Source organism: Rhinolophus sinicus, chromosome 15 (genome assembly GCF_057876585.1).
Source record: "Rhinolophus sinicus isolate RSI-liver-muscle chromosome 15, RSI-T2T, whole genome shotgun sequence".
Classification (NCBI taxonomy): domain Eukaryota; kingdom Metazoa; phylum Chordata; class Mammalia; order Chiroptera; family Rhinolophidae; genus Rhinolophus; species Rhinolophus sinicus.
This window is the reverse complement of record NC_142515.1, coordinates 8,285,673-8,311,388: the sequence shown is the minus strand read 5'-3', so window position 1 is coordinate 8,311,388 and position 25,716 is coordinate 8,285,673. Positions and strand designations below refer to the sequence as shown.

General features: G+C 44.3%; 1 protein-coding gene across 17 annotated transcripts in view; it reads right to left on the bottom strand.

Moving 5' to 3' along the window:
- The window catches only part of FGFR2 (fibroblast growth factor receptor 2), a 100,941-nt gene that overhangs the window by 39,296 nt on the left and 35,929 nt on the right, over positions 1–25,716 (bottom strand). For all 17 annotated transcript variants that reach the window (XM_019752939.3, XM_019752940.3, XM_019752934.3 and 14 more), the window contains 2 exons: positions 23,934–24,103; positions 12,038–12,161 (listed from right to left, as the gene is read on the bottom strand). In XM_019752939.3, the coding sequence (XP_019608498.1) occupies positions 12,038–12,161; positions 23,934–24,103 (294 nt within the window). The remainder of the gene's footprint in view (positions 1–12,037; positions 12,162–23,933; positions 24,104–25,716) is intronic.

The following is a 25,716-nucleotide window of genomic DNA, read 5'->3' as shown; positions in this document are numbered from 1 at the left end:
GACAGTGATCAGTAGCAGGGGATGACAGCACATGGAGTCCTGTTCTAACTTCCAAAAACCTGGGGTAAAAGCAGGGTGCAGCCGGCAGCTGGGGGGGCAAGCTGGGTGGCAGGTCCTACGGACATGAGCAGAGCAGGTGGCCCCGGGGCCGGGCCCAGTGGGAACACGGCGGGGATGGTGGGCACAAAGACCCTGCAACCGCTAACATGCTCTCCCAGAACCTCCCAGGCCCGGGGCAAACCAAACCCCTCGGGTTTGCAACGCTTTTGGCAGCAAACTAACATAAAAAGACTCCGTCGATGAATTATCTCTGGATGAGAACAAAACCCAGAGCTCGCTCAGCTCGCTCTTCTATGTGATAACAAAAGTCACATCATCTCCCCCAGGAAGGATTTACAGTTTTAGGCAAGGTTCTCTTACAACATGTTTAATTCTCAGACACTATGTAAAACAGATTTTTCTTCTTACAGGGAAGTGAAATAAATACATGGAAAACAGAAAAGCTGACGAGCACCTCACCTGTGTCTTTACTGCAATTGTAAAATATAGATACTCAGAGCTCAGCAGGTTGCAGATGTACAGTACACGGGCCTGAAGGGGACAGGAACCTTTGAAATCTCCATTCTAAGGTCCCTGTGTGAATTTCAAATTAAGACAGAATGGGAAGCAGCCCAAGGGGTGCGGCTGCTGCCGATGGGACAGTTGGCTGCACTGCTGGAATGAGGTTCCACCAAATAAATGCATAGTAAACACAGACTGAAGTGCTGTAAAAAATATTCTCTCCCCCGCCTTCTCTCTCTCTCACTCCCTTTCGTCAAGTGCTCCAAATGAATCCGCTTTACTACAGCAGAAGGCCCAGCTGCTGAGTCTAAATATCGAGACTGACTTTCTCTCAAGTCCTGCTCTGAAGGTGGGAGACCAGGGCGGCAGAAGGAAAACAGGCTGCTTCACTCCAAGAGGTAGAGAGAGAGAGGAGAGAAAATACCTGAGTGACATAGAATAAATCTTTGTTAATTGACCACTGAAACTTTATAACACGCCAGTCCTCCTCTGGACGTAATAATATGTTTGCTCATAAGAGATCTACAACTTTTGCTCTGACACAGCAAAGGCCATAAAAAACGTCCACCGAGCAGTGAGGCCTATGTCTACTGCCTCGGTAACTACACATCCCCGGGACAGAAGGAGAACCAGGTTCTTAAATTACACCTATAAATTAATCAAGCCCAGAGTTGCTGGTTTCCCAGCACACATTGGTCTTCTAAGTGTTTCTCCCGAAAAGTTAAGCAGCGCTTGCCACAAAGAACCATTTCAAAGCCGCTCTCTCTCTGGCAGCAAAACACCAAGAGACTCAAATCACACTGAGTGCCCAGTATTGATCTGGTAACAGCCAGTCTCCTGCTCTCAGGCACCCATTCATTTAAGGAGCGGAGAGAACCTTGCCTGCCCTGTCTTTAAATTAAAATCAAAATTTAATTACCCTTCCTCTAAAACGGCAGTTTCTTAGCAACTCCAAGGGGCTGAACAGGGAAAGAACACTCAGATTTGGAGGACAAGTGAGAACAACCAAGAATTCTTTTTTCTAAAGCCCAGCCCAGCTTTTTTCTCAAGAGTAGGCGGTGGTTGCTTTTGTTGCATAAAAACGCACTAAACCAGTTAGCATGCGGCATGGTTATTAGGGGGAGGCCAATCAAAGCCTTCTGAAGATGGAGGGGCCCAATAACCTGCTAAAGACCTCACGCTAATTACAATTAGTAGAATGAGTTCATTGCCTTGTCAAGACTCTGCCTAATGCATTCAAGCCAGACAGGCTAAAAATCTAGTTGAGCTCTGCGTTTTGCTTTCCCTCAACTTTCTCCAGCCTCTAGAGACTGGCACAAAGGGAGGTCAGAACTAAAAACAACCAGCGGAGAAAGGCAAGGCTAGGATGTAGGATGAGAAGGAGAATCAAAGTACCCATCACTTGTCATCGGATGGCTTGCCGCCTTCAAAAACACGTGAGTGGACTGGGAGGCTGGGCACCTGGAGTCACTTTCTAAACAAAAAGGGAAAAGGCATTTTTGTAGAAGGTGACTAGTTTGCTGCTCTCTCTCTCCGTCTGAGGCTTAGCCTCACTTTCCTCCTGCTTGGACATCTGATTCCAGAAAGTCTTGCAGAATTGGGCTGGGAATCCAGCTCCCTCCAAAACATTGATGTTTCTCAGCAGAGTCTGTGGAACAAGAATCTTTGGGGCAAGCTGACATGTCTTCCCTCCAGGGCCAAAGTCCCCCCGTCCCCCCCACCCCCGCCAGCCCCATGACTTATGGAGGCTACACCATGTGAAATGCTAGCAGCAAAACAGCAGTAATTCCTTTGTGCCTGCTCGCTGAGGTGGAGAAGCCGAGTGAAGTGCTGGCTGCGGCTGGGCGGCGTGAGAAGACCAAAGCAGGTGGGGACAAAGTGTCTTCCCTAATTAACGTCATAGACTGTATTATTTGGCTGAGGGTTGAGTGGCTTCTACCAGCTGGGTGTCAATTTAGGTCTCCTTGGGCAAATTACAGGAGCAGGGCTGTGTGTTATTTACACCCCAAATGTTTGGGATACGCTGAGCTCTGCTCCTTCAAAACGTTAAACCGGAACGGAAGACTCTTCGGTGACCACAATTATGCCAAATTGAGGTTCAAAAATGTCTTCCCTTTTCTGAAAAGGGGATCTGGCTTTGGGATGCTGAAAAGTTCTGGGGATGGACAGTGGTGATGACTGCATACGTAACCCTCTGAATGTATTTAATGCCACTGAATTGTACACTCAAAAATAGTTAAAATGGTACATTTTATATTATGGATATTTTATAATTTAAAAAAAGACACAGCAAAGGTGACAGGATCAGAGTGAACAAGATATTTCTAGATCTATAAAACCTACCTTCCCAATTAGCTGAGTGTATTTATCTTGTCCAGTTTACTAAATGAGAGCTTTTCTCTCTCTGGACACAAACAGTCTGCACAAGGTCCCTCCCTATATTGTACTTGGTTTGCACTGATGTAAAACTCAGACGTCAGTCTCCTCAGGCTCCCTCCTGAGGAGATGGGGTAAACACAGCTGAAGGCAGTCATGCTGGGGAGTTCCATCAGAGCCTCAGCACCCCGCCACTTGCCCCAGGGGTGAAAACATCTTTCAACAAAGTGAGATGATCAGCTGGTGTCTGCATAGCTGGGTTTCCTTCATGGGAAGAATATGCTGGAAAGGTTTAAAAAAAATAGTCCAGGAATTAAACACACCCTTTTATTACAAAGGCTGACCTCTGAATTATCTTCTGACCTCTGGAGTATCTTCTCTTAAGCGATTGGCAAAAAAGTTAAAAAACAAACTGCCGGGGAGTCCCCAAAGCCTTAGAATGAAGCTCCTTCCATGAAAAATGTGTTTGCTGACATCTATGAAAAAAAGGACCCAGTTCGTCTACCTCTGGAAATTTGCCCCAGAAAAATATTCACCCAGATGCCCAACAAATAGGTATATATGAAGCTTATTCTCATTATAGCCTCTGGTAAGTGGAAAACAAAAGATGTACACAACCTAGATGCCCACCAATAGGGGAATGATTAAATAAATTATACTATATCCATGACAGAAGGAGACATGGTTCACTAATAATGGGGAAGATTGAGATGTAGAAACGTGGAAAGATGTCCATAGTAATAATATTGACAGGTTTCATCAACTTTCACCGTTAAAAGTCCTTACTTCTGGAGGAAGTCTAGAAAAATACATCACGCTAATCTCTCAGATGCTTTATTTTGCTCCTGGGGTGGTTCAAGCAGAAGCAAAAGCTTTCAGCCCATCTGAGCAAACAAAAAAAAAAAAGGCCTCCCTTTGGTTGGAACCACATGAGAAGTTGTAACAATAAAACCTCATTTGTTTTCCGAGAGACAAACTCAGACACTGAAAATAAAAGTGATCCTAGATATTCCCAGCTAGAAGCATCATCTCAAGAGCAGCTTGAAAATAGTCACCCACCTGACCAAAAGGCTCCCGTCTGAAATCTGCGTCTCTTCTCACTATCCACGTTCCCGGGGTGCCACAAGCCAGCCTGCAGCCCAGCACGATCCCTACTGAACATGCAGTGATGGTATCATCATCACTGAATGGTTTTCTTTTTCTTTTGGCCCAAATGTAAAACTGAAAAGGACTAAATCCTTCGCCTTTCAGTCTCAGCGCAAAGTATATACTGAACCAAATCAATGAGGACTTTTTCGAATAAAGCACAACTTCCAAAAGACCCTTCCAGAAGTACCCAACGCCTGGCTCGCAAAGGTCACTTTCATCCTGATATAATGGGGACTGTGTCTGGGGCCCGATCTGATGTGTTGATCTGAACACTTACATGGGATGGCCAGAATCCCTCCAGGCCTTGTTTGAGAGAATCCCACACGGGGAAAGAAACAAAGGGAAAGTGGTTCTAGCAAGATCCAGGCATCTCTAGCCCTACTGCTCATCTTCTCACTGCGGCAGTTTGGGGTCTTTTGTGCTGTGATATGAGAACTCCAAGAGGGCAACGCCTGTGTCTGAGTCAACGAACTGTCACGTCACCCTCTCAGCCAAGTACAGGCTGCTCCATAGAGAGAGAATTCATCATTACAATACAATAAACACAGATAATGAAATGCCTACTACAGTGCTCTGCTCTATTTTCTCCCTCCAAACCAAGGCAACGATTTTCTCATGTCCTCATCTCTCTCTTCTCAGGAGAAACAGAAAACCTTTCCCATAGACCAACGCCCCGCCCTCTGCCATCTCTTCGCCACCTCCCACCTGCATTTGACCTCATTGCGGTGAAAGATGACAGTGACTCTAGGAACCACCTTTCCAACTTACCCGCCCTCTAAGTTGGGTCTCCATCCCTTTTACAACATTAGGACGTGTCTGCCCTGCCTTCTCCTTGACTATGAAATTAAACCAAACACAAAGACCATGACTAAGGGAGGGGAACTCATAAAAATGCTCTGGTAGATGAATCATTTAAAAAGGGAAGAAGATGATGATATTTCTACACTCACGTCTTAAGGAGAGTGGGCATGAAACATCCCAAATGGGGTCTTTGCTTTATAAAGAGGACCGTTCATCTAAGCTGTATGAATAAGTGAGTTTAGAGAGAAATTAAAGATGTCTTGCTTTAGAATTTGCAATATGTTAAGAACCACAAAGTTCCAAATATAAAAGTAACTCGTTAAACTGTTTTCCTACTATTTCCATTAAACACGTACTGAAAGAAATCTTGCTAAGTTGTAAATCATTACTGGGCACTAACGGCCATTGGTGAATTTACATTTTCATATCAAGCTTACTTGCCCAGGCTGAATGCAGCAGCTTTCTCTAGCCCCTGGCCCCACCTGCATGATCTCCGGGTGTGGCAAAGAGAACCTCCTCTGACAAGATGCTCTAAGACATTCATTTGTCTGTAACACTTCCACATCCTTTGTCCATCGCAATGTCAAAGATCAGACAAGAGTTCAAATATTAGCCCTCTGCCCAGCCACTTCAGCCAGGCCCCCTGCCAGAATCTACGGCAATCAATCAATAACGCTTCCTTCCTCAACTATGGGGCAGAGGGCAATTGATGGCTTGCAAAGAACAGGGCCAAAGTGCTGATATTGCAAAGTTCGAACATGCCCCCTCCACGCTGGCATGTGCCTGCTCCAACCCCAGGAGCTGGCAACCCACAGACACCACCTACTCTCAATGCCTACAAGGAGTAAGGAACATCTGGCAGGTATTGGTCCTGCAGGAAAGCACTTATTTGCTGGTCTGTACATTTGGGGTGATGTAGCTGCCCAGTGGCCAGCTTTTGCCCCCTGGAAACCCTGTTGTGAAACAGGTATGAAAAGCCGCTCTGTAGCAACCAAAAGCTCATTAAACAGTAGCCACCAAAGGAAGTTTTGAAATTTCTGGAAGGAGAGGACTGACCCCTCCTTTAACCAGGGCTGGGCTGCATGCATGTGTCTCTCCCTAGAGATACAAGAGGAGGCATGGGACCGTCTAATGATAGCAACTAACAACCACATGGCACTCTTATTTCATCCTTCCACAAGTGCTACAGGAAAGTGTCATCACCCCCATTTTCCGCATGAGAGAACTGAGGCTCAGCGGTTCCATGATGTCCAAAGGAAGGGAACAGAATTTGAACCGTTCTCCCATGTAACCCCTACCAAAACCTCCAGCAGTGCTATCCCGAAAGAAGTGGAGACCCATGAGGGATGATGAGGTGGTGGCAGTGGTTAGGAAGCAAAGGAGGAAATGGATGATGGAGCCACAAAAGCAGCAACAGAACTTTGCTTCCTACTCAATCCCAGCTCCAGTTCCATGGTTTTAGGCTCACTCAACAAGCCCACTTATACAGGCATTCGCTGTGACCCATTACCTGGCATGGCACCTCAGCCCATGCTCAACGGAGGGGCTTTCTGCCTCCCCCAGCGAGATTTCCCAGCTCCAAGGCTGGCACGCAGAACCAGTATCAGGATAAACACAAGTCTTAAACTCAGGGCAAGAAATGGAAAAGAATTATTTGGCAGCAAGATCAGGAATATGGAAAATCAAACGAGGCCTGGCCAGGAAGCTTCTAGGTCAAGATGCTTCAAGTTCAGAACCCCAAGGGGCTCTGTGAAGCTGAGCCTGGTGAGTGGAAGGGAAAGGCACGAGCGCTGTGACTTAGAATGTGAGAGTCAGGTGTTCAACGTGTTAAAATCTCCGGATACATGGTATTGTGCAGTGTAACGCTACCTATCCAAGTCACCCCTCGTGACATAGAGAAACAAAAGCTTTGTCCAAAAGCCACAGTCTGACGGAAACTAGGATACAGAGGGGTCGTCTATAAGCAGCAAGTGAGCAGGAATGATCCTAATTTTGACAGCTTCAGGCATAAACCCACTGATTAATTAATTAACGAGGCCACCACTTCATTTACTTAACCACGACTTTGTTCCAAACCCAAAAAAAGAGTTGAAAATTCACACTGGAAAAGCGTGACTGGTGGGTCTCTAACGTGCCTCAGTCCCTTTCTTCTGCTCGGGGATCACACTGGAACCTTTGTTTCCTCAGGACAGAGGCTGCCCCAAACAGTAAACAATTGATGCAATTTTTCCTTCTCCCTCTGGGGACAGGCTGCCAAAAGCTCTGCGCCAGGTGTCAAGCCCACAGTCAGGCTTATCAGTCAGTGCCTGGAATAAAAGACTTCATTCCTCCTGAACACACACCTGAGGGGGAGGTAGCATCGGGATGGATTCCTTCGTGCTTTCAGGCTGCGTCCCATCATGTCTGGAGCCGAGTGAACGGCGGAATTATGTCAAGGGCCAGTTGACAGCTGGTCTGCCACCGAGCAAGTTGGGGCTGGTGAGGAGGCCTGAGTGATCTCCACGTAGCCAGAGGGATGCCTGGCCCTGGACCGGCTCCCAAACATCCCCAAGACATTATGTGCCACTTAACAGCTCTTGTCCCAGAGGAGGACAAATTCCTGGAAAGTTAGATTGATAGAGGAGGAGGCACACAGCTGGCTTGGCAAACCCACAGGCACCATTTCCACCTATGCTGCACTCTAACCCCCCACAAACATCCAATGCCAGGTGAAAAGCTCAAATGTTATCTGATGACCTCTGGGAATGCAGAACTGGACACCCCCAAAAAAGAAAATTTCAGAATTCAAAACCAAAGGTTGTACATGAGTAAGAAAGAGCAACTGGTCTTTTGAATACTTCTCTCTCTCCCCTATCTTTCTCCCGTTTTCATTTTTTACAACAAAGAGCTGAACACGGCGTGGGCTAAGAGCGGACCTTTTTACAGTCTTGCTGCAGCATCCGACGCTGGTCCACACCACAGTCACGCTAACAACGACGTCAGCCTGTGGTGCCTGAGCATGAATCTAGGATTTGAGAAAACCCGGATGGAGGTCCCCAAGCTGGAATTCCTCTAAGTCCTTAGCAAACCACTTACCTCCCCCCGCAGTCTCGCACCTGAATTTCCTCAACTGCAGATGGGGTGAGAGGTAGAGATGGAGGCCAACTCAATGAATTTGGAGCTCTTCAACTCTATGAGCCTCTTCTGCCAAGTCCAGCAACTATGACAGTACTAGGACAGCCTTGATGACAGCATTCACCAAAGGTGGTCAGCTCAGCAGGACACGCAAATGTCAGCCACTGGCCACTTCCATTGGTCCCAATACGGCATTCACGTTGTTCAATAAACTTCGGATTGAGGCTAAGAAAAGTTATTAAAGATGCCTTCTTTAACTTGCCTTCAAGTGTCCGGGTTTAGAAGGGAAGACACCAGCATTTTTTTGCTAGCGATCTAGCTGCCAATTTGGTGTTTTCATCTGTTAACCCAACTGATTACTCATAACCAGGCAATGTGTTGCACTGTGGCCCACGCAAGACAAGCCCACGTCCTAAATATAAAGACAGGCATCCTTATAAGAGAAAGACAGGCAGATTTGAGACAGACACAGAGAGAGGGGCCACAGGGAGACAGAGACAGAGATTGGAGGGACATGTCTACAAGCCAAAGACTGAAGACAGCCACCAGAAACTAGGCTGAAACAAATTCTCCCTCCGCGTCGCCAGAAGGAACCAACCCTGCTGACACCTTCACTTCAGACTTCTGGCTTCCAGAACTGAGATAGAATCAATTTCTGTTGTTTTAAGCCATCCAGCTTGTGGTCGTTTGTTACAGCAGCCCCTGTAGGGCCTGACACAACCATCCTAGGAATGAAGTATTGTCACTCCAACTTTACCAATGAGAAAAAAGAAGCTTAGAAAAGCTAAGTAAGTATCCCAATTCACTTGCTGCCCTAGTGTGTGGGTTGACAGACCTACTACTCTCTCCACAACAACAGGCTGCCCTTTCTAACGCCAGCGAGGCTCCTTCCTTTTTCAGACATAAGGATCGTGCAGCCAAGTTAAACGACTTCTCCTAGGTTGCAGCTACTTGGTGGCAAAACCTGTCAGAACCCACTGCTTCAGACTCATTCACTCACAAACCAGAGCAAAGACTTACCACCTCCTGGGGCCAGCTCTCTGAGGGGAGCCCATTTTATTATCGCCGCAATTACCAAAATGTGGGGCTTCACACTAATTTTCCCCTGCGAGTAAATGGCTGAAAAGTAATGGTGTCAATTTTAATGAGGCTCAAGCAAGGCTCCTGAAAAGGGCTCCCATAAGTGAAAGTATTTCCCTCACACACAACAATGGCGTGCTCTTTAATTCCAGAACCCAAGGACGTCACTTAAATTACATGGCTTTTACGTGAACGTCCTTATGGGACTGTCTCTTCGAGGAAGACTTTCAATAAAAAGATCTCACCCATTTTGATGCTCCTTAATATCTGAACCACAAACCTATGTACCACAGCAACAACAAAAAGAACCTCGGAGAATGAGCACAGGACTTCGCGTTCGCTGGTACAGTCTCTGATTTTCCGTGAAACAGAGACGTAGCTGAGAAGCTGTGATCACGCAGCGATATACGGAGCTTGGACCCGTGGGCCACCAGAAATTCGCCATTCAAGCCTGAGTCCCTTCTGTTTCCACTTGCTGAGAGGTGCAGAATGACAGTCTGCCAAGCCTGTCAGTCTCCATGAAACTCTTTAGCCGACTCAATTCTTATTTTATTAGTGCTTCTCAAAGCAATTACTAGGGTTTTGAGCAAAGATGAGAGTATTTCACACCTCCATCTTTCCTGAAAATGTCTTCTACGCCACTGACTTTTGGCTTGTACTTATAAAGAAGGTTCAAGCCTTGGAAAATTGTTAGGGTTGAGCTTTAATGGATATTCCCAACCAGCATTGTGTCACTATTGGCCCACGCTTAGCTGGGCGAGCTCCCAAATTTGTGACATAATCAGGCCTTTCTCTGCATTACTCCATACACTCTTCCTCCCTCCACATTACACCACTGAATCATATGCTCTTTTCAACAAGACCGATTGCCAGAGGATTAACATTAGACAGCACAATTCCATTATTCAGCAGCCCAATGCAAATCCAAGCCTGAACTCTAAGAGAGATTTCAGGGTTTCACAGAGATGAGCTGCCAGAAAGCTCAAAGGGGCGGTGGGGTGAGGGGCTTTTGAATGTTTTACATAACGACTGAACCTAAAACCTGCTATGCGCAAGACGAGCCCCTGGCTGAAGTGGCCGAGCACTGACTCCCCGACTGCTGGAAGGGCCCCAACCAATCTTCATGAATGATTAGAAGACATACGAGAAGCCATAATCCTCCAAAACGGCTACAGCACCATTACTTTATTCCCACAATAAATTACTTATTTTCAGAACTAGGTATTTAGAACTTTAAGCCCCAAATCTTGATTTCCTTAAATAGAAACACTTTCATGTCAAATTCAGGACCCATGAGGCCCAAAGTGAAAAATCCAAGTCATGTGCTTTTAAGTCAATGGACTTATAGCCCAGCAATGCCAAAATAAATGTTAACCATTTTCTTCTCATATTTGAGGGTGACTTCTCTCTGTGTTTGTTTTTGTAAAATAGCTGTACATAGTAATTCCCACTAAGAAGCATTCCATAACTATCTGTGAGAAAAGAGGGCTCTAAATCTCCATCTTCTATGACTATCCGTAGAATGTACACTATACAAAAACCTATCAAATTTTACATTAAGACTTTCAAATAACAAAAAAAAAATTACAAATACTTTTTTAACTGAATATTTATATTTCCGTACAACTGGAAATAAAGACTATACCATGCTTTCTAAGACAGAGTTTCTTAGAGATTTAATTTACTTTAACTTGATAGAAAGTCAAAATGGTTTTCTAATTTTTAGTTAACCTAAAACTTCAATTAACCAAATCTATGTAATTTGTTTAATTAAGCTTTTGGAAAGTTTTGTAATGGTTCTTTGGGCAATTCAAATATTTTGGGATCTCTCTCTTCAAAGAGTTTATATTTTATGGAAGGAGAAGGAATGTCCACATGTGAACACTAGGGACACACGCATCAGAAATGATGGAGGAAAAGCCTTGTTTATAGACACACAGTGGGTGGGCATGAGTTTGCAGAATCACAAAGGGTCACGTTAGGGCAAAATGAATCAAAGTGAGCTTTGTGAGACCTTAGCAGGAGTCAGCAACCTGCATGTGGAGAAGGGCAAACTGATTAGGTAACCCACAGCAAGGACTCAAGGACAGGTGGCAATACAGACAGTCAGGACAGATGACAACACAGAGGAAAAATCGCTTCTACCAAAAAAAAAAAAAAAAAAAAAACTTAGCCCAGCATCCCTGCAACAATGAGACATGTCCTCCATGTAGTTCCATGTATTATCAATCCCCCAACAAGACAGAGAAATACCCTTTCTTTATGACTTAGGACAAAACCCATCGTAATAGGCGAGGGAAGAAATCTGTGTTTCCAGGACAACAAGCTATAGGGTCTTAAGATACTTAATTAAAATAGCACTTTGATAAAAAGATATTTATAAATCCATATACACATTTCTCTTTTCACAGAAGAAACAGCTTCTAGACAGACACTGAACTTGTAGTGTCTTGATGACTTTCTTCTGATGGAAGTGAAGAGCCCTTGACAGTAACAACCTCCCTACAGCCAGCTCTAAGCTCAGTCATCATAACACCTTTTCCTTTACTCTTCAGCCCGCATCCTATAGTTGCCTTTCTTTAGATAATGTTGCCTCGCTTTTAAAAACAAAGGTCTCCAACAATGTATCTGTACCCTTTCCCTGCACACGCTATTTTTCAGAGCAATCTCAGCTTCCAGTATGTCAGCATATTTCATTCCACGTCCATTTTATACAAGAGGACACTCGGGAACCAAGAGGATCACACAAAACACATAAAACCTGGCTTATCAGGAAACAGAACATTGTCAAGTGACAGGAGAATCCTTCTCGAATGACAGCTTGTATTTATAAAGAATTAAAATGAACCAACTCTCCTTAAACCAGGGGAGACACAGGACTCACTTTCTTGATTTCAAATGAGCCGAGCTACAGCAGGCAGACGTACAGCTGCCACTCAGAGAGAAGCAAACTCACCAACAACATCCAGGTGGTAAGTGTGATTGATGGACCCGTATTCATTCTCCACCACACAGGTATAATTTCCTTTGTCAGATGGAACCACGCTTTCCATAATAAGGCTCCAATGCTGGTTTCGTACCTGAAAAGATCACAAGAGAGGTGGTCATTTAACAATCTTAGCACAGAATACCGGGTACTTTGCTTTCTTGATTTAAGAAGAAGTTGGGGAGACAAGGAAGATAGACAAGAGAAGAATCAGCCGAATTTCAATTTTCCCTCAGAATAAGCACTCAGAATGGTGATAAATAGAAACAACAATTATCATCATGGTGACCATCTCGCAAGCTGATATTGACAGGTTCCGATACCCAGGAATGCGTCGAGTGGGTCTGTCACAGTCATAGGTTTGAGGGTTCCTCCAAGAGCGGCCAAGTAGCCAGGAAACCTGAACACTAGCCTGGCATGGTAACAGCAGTGAGCTACTGGGTTGCTTGTCCACTGAGAACTCTCAGCCCCGTGGCCCCAAGGATCCATCTAGGGCCAAGACTAGTGAGCACTTACTGTATGTATGCCAGGCACTGCTCTGGGCACTCCTTCCGGCCTCAGCTAACTTAATTCTCCCAAGGAGCCCATAAGGTAGGTGCTGTGATTGTTCCGGAACACAGGACCACCCTTCCCATCTCTGGGGGTAGCTGAATAGATGCTACATGTTCCTAAGAGATATACTCAGAATTCCAAATATGGGAGCAATGAATACTTAGGAAACTTAAGTTGTATATCCATCTGTTTACAAACTCCTTGAGACTTTTCAAAGATAAACAGCACATATGAAAATAAGTTGTTATGATTCCTACCCATGGTTCTGCCAACATGCAAACAGCCTAGACTCTCATGTTCCCACCTTGCTTTTAAAATGTTTTAATAGACTCAAATTTTCAAGCAAGCATGATTTTTCCTTACTAGGACCAAAGGCAGATTTCATCTCTGGGGGGTGGGGGGGTCAAGGCTTTTAATATTTCTCTCTGAATCCAATTATCATTCTTTAAAGGTATTTTGGACAAGGCACTCTGGGAGAAATGGAAAGAAAAAATAAAAAGCTAGAGCCTACTACTCATTTTAACTATCGTTTCAGGAATTTCAACTGACCTTCTGAATGATTCTCTGAGCAAGTGTTTTCTGCCTTAATCCCATAAAAACCGATAATACGGGCAGAGCCTTCACAAGCACACAAGTGATTCAAGGAACTAGAGAATAAAAATCTCATCTCATGAGGGCTCCACTAGAAAAACAGGAGGGCAGAGAAAGCAACAGAAAAGCAGTGGCAGCAGAGGTAAGAGACTATAAGGGCATGCTCTAGCACAACTCTTTTCATGTCAGGCGTTCAGCTTGTACAAGCCATTACTACAGAGTGGAGTTAGTGATGCCAGGTTCAAAACCACAATCACTGCTCCTCACTGACAGTCTCACAAAGGATCACAGAGGAGAAGACTGGGCTCGTCTTAACCAGAGTACAAGCAATGAATTTAGACTCAGCTCCGGACAGACCGGCACTGCGCTTCAATGGCTGCCTGTCACCACCCACCCTGTATAACCATGGAGGTTGTTTCAGAGTCTGACCTCACGGAGCTGATGACGATATTCATTCTCACTCTCACAGGTGAAATGTCTGGCAGTAAAATGAACCTGAAGGCATCAGGCCTAGGGTTGAGAAAGTCTATTCACCACGCTGCAGAAGACTCACTTTCGGCTCTTGGCTGGGCCACAGCCTTGTAGCAGCACCAAAAACAAGAGGTGAGGCCTTCTCTTACTAGGAGGGCTAACAAGCACGTTCTATGCAGAATGCACAGAAGAGGCGTTCTGAAGGAGAAGGTGTGGGTGCTAAATCTTCCAGTGCAATTAAAATTCTCTAAACCCGGGCCCCTGGGTGCTGCTCTGGAGCTGTGTGCTCAGACAGAGCATGAAGAGACAGGTACTAGAGCTCCTTAAGTTAACTCGAGGCAAATGGGCCCTCAGGAGACACTCCCTCTCCCCAGTGTCTCAGGGATGGGACTCTCGTGGCCTCTGGGGAACCAGTCATGTGGAGGGTAACTTAGGGATGAAGCCATAGGCCCTAACGTCACCAAGGCCCGTAATCCAGCATTTAGCCCTGCTGTAAATATTCAGTTCTTTGAGCCCCTACTCAAATGTCATGCCCATAAGCCCTTAATCATGGCTAGTGCCTGTCTCTGGACCCCATCCAAACTGTCAATGTCTTTCTTGTGCCTGGATCCAGATTTGGCACATGGAGTATTCCAAATGGGGCTGAACCTGAACTGATGGGGAGGGCAGCGTCTGCCTCTGCCCAAGACATTAACGCTTGGCATATGCAGCTCAGCATATTGCTGCCGTTTTTAACCCTAGGGCCTATGGTTGGTCCAGTCTCTCGTTAGGACTCTGGCATTCCACATGAGGTCCCTCTGCAAGGGCCTATGCTCCTGAATATTTACTTCCTGGAGATGCACTACAAATATTAATAAGTTAACATTTATACAATGCTTTCACAATGAGAAACACATTTACCAAACAAAGTATTTCTGCCCTTTCAGAGACCTTGGTACTCAATCAATACTGCCCCATGCAGTGCTGTTAATATTTATTTTCCTACAATGCTGCTCCAGTATTTGATTCCATAACCTATCCCCAATCCTAAATTTTATTAACTCAGGCATATTCCAAATGGATGCCCTTAGAAGCCACCATTAATGGGACTGTTTGACACTTTTGTACAGGATATCGTACCATTAATAGTGGCTGCTTAATGACAAGCTAAGAGACTACAGACAGTAACTCCGAAAAGGCGGAGAACAAAGGCACAAAGATTTGGGTTTTTTTGAACACTCTGCTTCCATACCACAATTCAGTGGAAACCTAAAGAAACCACCCTCCCAACAAAAACGCAAGATGTCCTCTTCAACACATTCTTCTATTTCTCAGGTTTTTAGTGCTTGTTTTCCTGCCAGTTTGGTCAAATGCGCATAAACCACCTTTGCTTTCACAGAAGAGGGGATGTAAATACCCGATAAACATACGAAAAGATGCTTAACCTCATTAACGATCAGGGAAATGCAAATTAAAATAATAATGAGACACCGTTAATCACCAGTTGATTAACAAAAATTAGAAAGATCAATGTCATTGAGTACTTGGTGAGGGTGTAGGGAAATAGAAACTCAAATAAAGAAGGGGAACATAACTAGAAAAAAACCTTCGAGTAAAATAATTCAGTAGTGCTTATTAAAATTAGCAACACACGTTTTTTCGTTTTTTGGCTTCTTTTTTTTTAACTGTTAATTCCACTTCTAGAAATCTAGCCTACACGGAAAATAGCAGGATGCCTTCAAGGCACATGAACAAGATCGTTGCTTCAAGCACTGTATGTAACAGCAAAAAAAAAAACAAAAACAAAAAAAAACAGGAATCCACCAAGAGAGTCATTAATGATATATATAGTTCATCCTATATGAACAAATGTGTAGTTCATTCCAGCAGAATTAGCATACAGTCATTAAAAAGAATGAGGGATTCTCATGTTCAGACCTGGTGAGGTATCATTAATAGTTATGGAGAAATGAAAAAAGGAGCATGAATACAAATATGTATATTCATAATTCCATTTTGTAAAAAATACACACACACAAACACACACACGTACAACTCTATAGATGCATACAGGCCTGAATATATTAGCATGTCTGTACACACATAGCTAAAGTCAGACAGAAAATGTACTAAATTGCTAGCAATATACTTTATATAATTAAGTGGTGGGATTATAAATGCTGTTTACTTTTTTCTCATGTTCACTTTTCTAATTTAAATAGAAACCTCGCGCAACAGAAACCTCGTGCACAAACAACAAAAAAGTGCAATGAAACGGCTCCCTGGGCCTCCCTTCCGTACTAGCTGATCTGCTGCAGAATCACTGCACTTGTCACTCTCTGGCAGACCCAATGCAAAAGCCGGGGAGAAGAGAAATCCATCCTGCACCAACAGACACATGCACAATTCTTTCTTTTCATTCCTGCCCATGGCCAAATCTTTGTGCAATTCATCATTATTTTGCATCTGCCAAGGAGCAGAATGAGAGCATGAGGCTTCAAAACTATGTTCACTGAACACTTAAAAATAACATTTCAAAGCTGAAACAAAGCCGATTGAAGCTAATGGCCTAAACTCTCTCACTTGTAATACAAAAACTGTTTGTAATTCCACAAACATTCCACACCCTCTCCTTGCAAAGACAAAAGGTGGCCCAGGCAGGTTTTTGTGGAATTCTTCTGTTACCTAAATCTTCCAAGGTGCACGTTAAACCCCCAGCTACCTTCAGGTGACAACTGGGAATGTAGATTTTGTTTGTATGACACCAAAACACCTAGGTGAAAGGTGAAAGGTCAGAGACCTAGGCTGTCACCTGGATGTTTGGTTTCCACATTGCAAAAATATCCAGACATTTCCAAATACCCAGGTGTTCGATAACCAGCGGGATAAACATCCAGAATCTGGACGGAAAGTTTCACCCTTTGCCAAGTTGATGAATGCTATGTCCATGTGCTAATAAATACTGCCAAGACTTCCTTCCACCGGTATCAGGGCCCAATTTCCCCAGAAAGACAGCAATCCCTTTAACCCTGGCCTTCATCAAAGTGCCACATCAACTACAATTCAACTCAGAGCAGCTGTCATTAGGATGCATAATAAAATCTTATTATCCCATGCCAGACCCCAGTTTTCTGCAGGTTCCTGGGGGCCTGCAAGCCATCTCTTTTGGATATGTCCGCCCGAACTGAGCTTAAATGCGTCAGGGGCTGGGGAACTTACAGCTGCTTATATCTGCTTAAACGCCAAGAAGTTTGCTTTTCAGGTGTGAGAACAGGCTGGGCGAACTCTGATCCTCTAGGCCAGGGGTGTCCAAACTTTTTTCAATGTTTTTTACCAAGGGCCATATGCGGTAAAATACACAAACAGCTGGGCCACTCACTCGAGGTGAAGTACGTATTGCCTCACCTGGTTTATTTAAGTAAACTAAACATATTTTTGGAATTTGCTGCAGGCCAATTAACAATGGATTGCGGGCCGCAGTTTTGACACCCCTGCTCTAGGCAGTGGCCAAACTCTCCTCCCACCCCCCACCTCAGTTTCCAATGGACGGATCTCCAGAGGAGGTGGGAAGTGAATTGGAAATGCAAGGTTGCCCTCTTAGAAGCCTTTTCCCTGAAGATGCTCAGGAAGGTGCCCAGGGGGCAGAGTGCCAGCAGGGCACCCACTGCCTCCTGAATTTAACTCTTCAAAATTCTCAAGACTCTCCTCAAAAAGCTTTCAATAGAATTACCATGTGACCCAACAATCCCACTCCCAGGGACATACCCAAAGAAATTGAAAGCAAGGACTCAGACAGACACGTGTGCACTTAGGATCACAGTGGTATCATTCACAATTGGCAAAAAGTAGAAACAACCCAAGTGGCCGTCAACAGATGAATGGATAAACAAAATGTGGTCTATCCATAGAGGGGAATACTAGTCAGCCAGAAAAAGGAATGAAGTTTTGATTCACGTGACAACCTAGATGAACCTCGAACCTATTAAGTGAAAGAAGCCAGATACTAGAGGACAAATACCCTAAGATTCCACTTGAGATACCTAGAATAGAGACAGAATTCATAGAGATAGAAAGTAGATGACCAGTGTCCAGGGCCTGGGGCGGGTGGGTGGAGTTGGAAACGAGGGATTATTGCTTACTGGATACAGTTTCCATTTGAGGTGATGAAAAACTTTTGAAAATCAATGACAAACTTTATGTTATGTACCAGGGGTGCCAAAAAAATGTATACACATTTCAAGAGCGGTTATCTATGTATTACTTTTCGAAGTTGAATTGAATTACGGCAGCAATGGGTAGTATGATGTTCGCTCAAAAGATGGCGTTAATTAAATGAATGCTAGCGTCACCCTGTGACAGGCAGGACAGTCACAGAAAATGGCGGAAGCGCAGTTGTCATTCAAGGAGCGCAAGACCATTTTGAAGTGGTATTTGAAATTCGAGAACGTTGTGGAAGTGCAAGGACGTGGGAGGCTTGAGTCTGCAACAGAACCTCCAACGTATATGCCTCACAATTGCACGCATCTGTGGTAAGTCTGAGACGCGTGGTACTGGGTGTGATGTGCACAAGGGAAGATCCAGGAGGCCTCGCACAGCAACAAGTCCTGTTTCTTCTGCTCTGGTGTTGGAACAGTTTACACGCTCGCCACAGAAGTCTCCCAATGTTCACCGTGATCAGCAGTGTCTGGACACTTAACGGAAACCACTTTTAAGCACTTCTTGTAATAGCAGAAGTCAAACGTGACTTATTCATCTGATTTCATCTTTTGTTATCAGCACATATTATTATAATTTTAATGCAGTTTTTTCCTTTCTTAAAATGTGTACACATTTTTTGACACCCTCTGTATGTTCTGCCATAATTAAAAATACCCCCAACTTTGCTCTCAACAGCCTACCTTGGCGCATCTGATATTTACATGCTTTTGGGGGGCCGTTACTATCTCTGTGTTTCTGTTTTATCAGAACAGTATTCTGATAAAACACAGACCCATACTTGAAGAAAACAGTTTAGTAAGAGCATGAATATGGAGCAAAACCGCCAGAGTCCACATGGCAGCGCCACTGTAGCAAACACCTGACAAGCTTCGCCTATAAAAGGAGCAAAATAACAGCGCCCACTGTGCAGGGGACCCAGTGCATGGTACCCAGGAGGCACCTGGCATAGTCAACACACAGCTGAGCAGTCAAGACATATTGGCTGATACCAACATACACCTGCTTCCTCATTAGACTCTTTGATCTGGGATGACAGCTGAAATGTCTTGGCTGAGGAAAAAGCTCAACAAAATAGAACAATATTAATAAGGACATTAACAGTGTTATTTCCAAGTAAGTATACTTTGGGGTTAAGCATAACATTCAATCAAAAGTCTTTAAAATGACATAAGTAACCTAGGAAACTGCAAATCTAATTAGCCTACCCATCAAAACAACCAGTTTAGTTGTGACTGTAAGAAAACAGTTTTTTAACTTGTCTCTTCTTAGATCTGAAATATACTTAGACACTAACAGTCCATACTCTATAATGCTTCCCACTTTTGAGGGGCTCCACGGGAACCAGGATGCCTGGAGGCGTGGGTTTGTGTGCCAGCTCCACTGAGCGCCTCATCCTGTGACCTTTCCTGGTTCTCATGCAGTTAATATGTGGCATGAAAGATGGTTTGTAAGGACACTTTTCCGCTCTATGCCTAAAAGTCATTACATAAGAAAGAGTTGGGAGTTGAGGTGGTCCATTAATTATCTCAGTCATCTTCTTGCTTTTCTGCATTAAATTGTAATTACTGTTCAGAGCCCTATGAAATATCTAGCAATAAAGGTAACCTCTTAAAAAAAAGAAAAAAATCTGTGCTGTTGTTTAAGGTGAGAAATGGTTGATGCTGTGTAATGGTGATGCTCCAGTTTAAATCAGTTTTTAGAGCTGGGCGAGATCAGATGTTTGAGACGATACATCCAATCTTGTCATTTTAAGGACATGTGACCTGAAGTACAGAGAGAGCGCTTAAACACCTTGCCCACTGTCAAGCGCAGGCACCAGTACAATTAGGGAGAGATAGTTATGTTTCAGGTCAAGCTCCATCACTCTAAATAAAGTAACAGCATCCAACCAACGTTTGCCCACATGCTAAGAAAATAATAATTTGACTCTTAATCACTTAAGGAGGCTCAGTGTGAATTCTTTGATAAATAAGACTCATCTGCAAAATCCCAAATAGCTGTATAGGTCATTTTAATGAAAATGAGCTTTCTGTCCCATTCCATAATTCTCTCTAATTTTGGTGCGTGGGTGCGTGTGTGTGTGTGTGTGTGTGTGTGTGTTCCCATCTCTCTTCATTGGCCACACATGCATACCACTTCAAAACAAGCTGAAATGGAAAGAATGAGGGCCAAGGTGCCCAATGCATAAACAGGTAGAAAGAGCTAGACAGACAGCAAGGCCACAGAAAGCACCACCACTGTTTATAGAATGAGATTTATGAAGGAAAAAAAAAATCAAAGAAATAACACGCTTATTTGCGGAAACTCTCAGGTCTTACTTTCTGGAAAAATACACCTTGGAAAACTTGACACCTTGCTTCTTCATTATATAAAATGGCAAAGGGAGGCAGTTGGGGGAGAGAGTCATTTAGACATCAGGCCCTCCGCATGTCAATTAGGTCTCTTTGCTTTTGGGGGGCGTGGTGTTCCGGGGAACAGAAACTACAAATTGGACAACAGTTCCCTCAGGTCACATGTTTAGAAGCATGGTTCTTTAAAACTTTATGTAGGAAAAAACTAGTCTACGTAGGTAATAAACATCAGAGGGGAAACCCAACATGGGTGAGCATACTCCTGACTCTGCCAGACTCAGGCCCTGAGGGTGGCCCTGTGAGCCTGGGGCAGGCCTGTGCCAGCCAAGGAGCTTGGCGCAGCAGAAGCCCTGCATGTCTCAGGAGGGTATCGTCCTCAACCTCCAATGACTTCATGGCCTGGGGGCTTGGGTTGGGTCTAACACCTCATTAGTGTGGCTTCTACTTTAGGTAACTGCGATTTCCCAGGAGATAGGAGATGTCTGTCTTTCCCTTTCAAGTCCCAGAAGCCTATGGGGCTCAAAGAAATTGCTGAATTTCTAGTATCCCCACATGGAATGTCTAATGCCACAACCATTGTGAAAACCCCTTCCTGGATCCGGGTTGACTACCTTGGCATATGATGAGATGACCTCCCTCCCTCGTCCCCCTGACACTCAGGCCCACGACCACAGCCTCTTCTCCACAGAGAAAGTCCAGCAAGGCAGGAAATGCTCCCTCTTCACTGCCAGCCAGCACACCATGATCCAAAAGCCCAGCACCTTCCCCTCTTTGCTCGATTTTCTTCGTATATTTCTAAAGCCAAATATACTTTAGATTTGTATTCCCATGCACTCAAATTCCATTTCTCTTTCACTCCAGAAATGGCTCAAACATGAAACAACAAGAATACTTTGGCCATGTGTGCCTGCTCAAGGACAGCCTGAAGGTATTCTGCTGACGGTTCCTCATGTTGCCTTTAGAGCATAGGTGCTCTCCATTTAGCAGAACAGTGTCATCAGTAATTAGAACTGAACTGCACCTGTTAAAAATCAAGCTGCACTTTCTCATTAGGCACCCCTAGTCTTCCAGCATATTCGCAATCACTAATTCAGATTTGCAAAAAAAGCTCCTTACCCATAATCATGATGTTGGTCCTATTTATTTTGAGACCAAGCCTTTCGGGAGGCTCATCAGCCCTTTGTACTTATTTCCAAGGTTGTCTTAAGGGAGGAAATTAGTTAACCACCAGGATTTTGACCATCATACTTATACTTAAGATGTATTTAAATATAAGTCACTGGAACTGCATCAACTATGTTTTCAGAGAGCATCTGGTAGTTCGAACAATCCCGGGGCCACGATCATTTTAGCAGTTGAACTCTTCCTCTACAAATACCATCACCTAATGAAATCTCTATCTGTTCATTCTTTAAAAAAAAAAAAAAAAAAAAAAAAGCCGACTTCCAATCTCATTTACCTGGTCTAAGAACTGCACTAAGAACAAGGAGACAAACCACCCTCCTGCCTACTGCTTCCACCAACAGGAGTTGTGAAAGGCAACTGAAGTACTTCGAGTATCCCAGCTTCAAAGCACCACCCCCTTCCAGCAGATGGGCCTCATAGCTGTTTCACACATACCATGCTTCCCCGAAAATAAGACCTAACCGGAAAATAAGCATTAGCATGATTTTTCAGGATGACATGCCCTGAACATAAGCCCTAAAGCATCTTTTAGAGCAAACTTTCATATGAGACCCAGTCTTATTTTCAGGGAAACATAGTAAACCACCCGACACTGCCCTTAGAAATTTACTCAAAGGCTTTCCCTATCATCCCCTGGGTTTTGGCTTCTAGATGTTCATTTTTCCACATTAAAACAAAAATCAAAAATTTTCTCAGAAGAAAACAATTCTTTGAAGATGAGTAAGTGTGTGTGATATTTCAGGAAAGGACTGCAGGGCACTTTTGGGGTGGAGAGAAGGCTCATTTAACCACAGCAGTGGTGGGGCAGGGGCACGCATGTCACCTAACATGATGCTGGTTGAGTTAAACACGGGTGAAAGGGGCACCAAGAAAATCCTTCTGGGTACCTCACGGCCGCCACCAAGAAAGCCTCTCCCAGCTGGATTTTAAGGAGCTGTGGTCTGAGTAGAAGTGTCCTCTATTTTACCCACTGTGCCGATTTCTCAGAAGGCTCCCTGTGATCCCTGAGTCTCCTGAGAGTCATGCCCTTGGGTCATCTCCTCCTTAAAACTTAAGCAAGTTTTAGTGACTTGCTTAAAAACAGAAAACAGCAAAAGTGGTGGGAAGAACTTCCATGATTAGGTTCCAGAAGGCTGTGACTTCTGTCTTCCTCATACTCTTCCCCCTGGCTCTTGTCTGTTCACCCTCAGGAAGCCAGCTGCCATGCTGTAAGCTGCCACATGGAGAGGCCCACATGGCAAAGAACCGAGAGAGGCTTCCAGCCAAGAGCCAGTGAGGAACGGAGGCCCTCAGTCCAACAACCTACAAGGAAGTGAATCCTGACAATGACCACATGCGTGAGTCGGGAAGCACGTCCTCCCCGGCCCCAGTTGATCCTGCAGAGGAGAATCAGCCTTAGCTGAAACCCTAATGACATTCGTGTGAGACGCCTTGACACAGAAGGCCCTGTCCTTGGATTCCTGACCATGGAAACTGAGAGATAATAAACAGTGTTGTTTAAAGCCACCGCGTCTTGAGGTAATTTGTTACACAGCACTAGGTAAGCAATATGCCCATTCATGTCCCCAATGCACCAGAGGATTTCATAATGATGTCCCTGAAATCTTCCTCGTACACTAAACTCTTCAAGTTCTCCCTTTCCATAGTAAATAATTTGGAGATTCCATCTCTCCCGCTCTCTGAGACAACTTCCTTGAAACTCAGCCCAGAATCCTTTCCTGGTCCTTTATCCTTAGTCTCCCAAAGAGCCAACATCACCTCTCCCTGTGCGTCCACAGGACAACACACACCTCTGATTTCTCCCGTATCAGTGTCCCGACTGCCAGCTTTTTGGTCTGCCTTGCGTGCTGGACGAGGGGCCCCTGTGAGCTGGACCTGTCTTCGCTCAGAGCCTAGAATGGTGCCAGCCACAGAGGGGGTTCTATCAGTGTTTGCTGCATAGATGAGCCAAGGCCTGAACGAGCATTCACAGGCATCTTCAGGGAGATGGCTGTCAGTTTCCACCCCTCACACCCACCCCCGTGAGTGGGAAGACCACATTTCACCAGTCAGTAATGGGTTCTGTAGACTCCTTGAAGATGGAGGACACGGAGGCTGCTTCTGTCACCTCCGCAGCCTTCTCTTAGTGCGGACCATGTCATCCTCCAGTCTCTACTCCAAATCCATCCACCAGCCGTACAATCCTACTCAAATAAAGCAACTGTACTCACGCTTCTCAAATTCTGCCCCAGTTGTAGTTTTACAGACTATAAAGCATATAGAAAACAGACTCTCAACTTTTGACCCTTCTGTTATTAAACTTGCCTCATATAAAGAATAATGCAAATGGAGGGGTTGTACTTTAAAATTACATGTAAGTCCAGGGTAACGTTTTTGAAAGAGCAAACATGGAAATGATCTATTATAATAATAACTGATTATTTTTTTAATTCCTTCTAGGTCCTGCTAACCTGTGGCTCCTTACAAAAGGAACAAATAGAAAAGATAAGACACAGACGACTCTGAAAGCATAATTCTACCTTATAACCTCCAATGCGATGCTCCTGTTTAAATTCCTTTCCGTTTTTCAGCCACCTCATAGTTGGTGTTGGATTTCCCCCAGCTGGACAGCGAAACTTGACAGTGTTGGCTGCAGGCACCGCATGCAGACGTTTTTCCATCTTCTCTGTGTTGGTCCAGTACGGTGCTCCTGTTTTGGAAAACAACATTAGCATGGTGTCAGATGGACAGCTTCGTCTCAAACTCCTCCTAGGTAAGATCATTTTATTTTGTATGTGAACGATCTGACATTTTCAAAATCTCTGAGTAATATTTACATTAGGAAAAAAATTGTGTGAAGTCTAATCCAGCCGGCCCCACAGAAGGTCCCTGGAGATGAACTGCTTGTTCGTTTATGCCTATTAACAGGGGAGAATAAAGTATCTGCGGAACCTTTTCTCCTTGGTTCCGAGAGCCAGAACTTCAGTTTACATTGAAGCATGTTTTAAAATGTTACTTTATACACACTGTGACAACACACACAAGAACAGCTGAGTCCTCCCAAAATGTATCACCACACCTATGAAATGATCTATGAAATGATCACATACACACACTAGTAAAAACAAGCTGTGCTCAAAAGCCACAACAACATATCCATCGGAGCTTTACTTTAAAAGATAATCAATAGTATAACCTAATCCGCCTGGTAGGATAAAATTCACAGAGGCATCATTACTTTCTCAGCACTTTTTATGACAGCCAACAAACCACATCATTATATGTATTTTAATTTTTAAAATGGAAAAAAGGTTTTTATTCCTCTGCAATGGTGGTTGTAAATGTCATAATTCTACTACCATGTCTAAGCACATAACTTAACTGAAGGCTACCAATGAAATGGTATATAAACTTTTGCCCTCTAAATGGCCCTCAAAGTCATAGGTACAAGTGATTTTATAAACTCAAAAAAAGCGGTATTTAAATTTGCCAGATGAAGGACATTTTATCTAAATAAGAGCCACAACATCAACCCAGAATGCTGCTGTAAATCCTTCATGCCTGCAAGTCATGGCCAAGGACCACTATTGATTGAGTGTTCCTTATTTGATAAACACAGCCCTAAAAGCTCTTACACGTTTAACACATTAATCCTGACAACAATCTGACAAGAAAGGCACTATTACAATCCCTGTTTATAGATGGGGAAACTGAGGCACAGAGCTGTTCAGAAATCTACCCAACACTCCGAAGCTAGGAAGAGGTGCAGCCAGGACCTCAGCCAAGGCATTTGATTCCAGAGCCCACTGTCGTCATCCCCGCTCTGGTCCATTCTCCAGGGGGTCGGAACCCATACCTTCAACCAGTCTGATGTGTAAGGCTCGAGTCCACGACAGGCAGTCTGGGTCAAAGGCACGCTGTCTCCCTTATTACTGTCGGGAACTTCCACTCAAATCTTGTACAGCACTTCACTTTCCACGTGTATGTTTCTGTCTTAGCAAACAGGTAGCCAAAAATCCCAAAATTCCCGTAAAAGCAGCCATCAACAGGACCTCGAACATTCTAGAACATTCTAGAATACTGAAATTCTAGAAGACCAATTCAGAACTGCTTATTTCTGATGAAGATTTTGACTGGGCACCAGCACGCACACCCCACAAGCCAGAGGCAAAGGGGGCCCGGGCAGGGGCTTGGTCTCTGATGTGAACCAACTTAGATGTCGCGTCCTCTTTTCTGTGGATGGCACAGCTTGCTCCTGGAGGTTAAACATTTCCCCCCTTCACTTAACAGCCAGACTTTCATGGTAGAATTAGGAATTGGAAT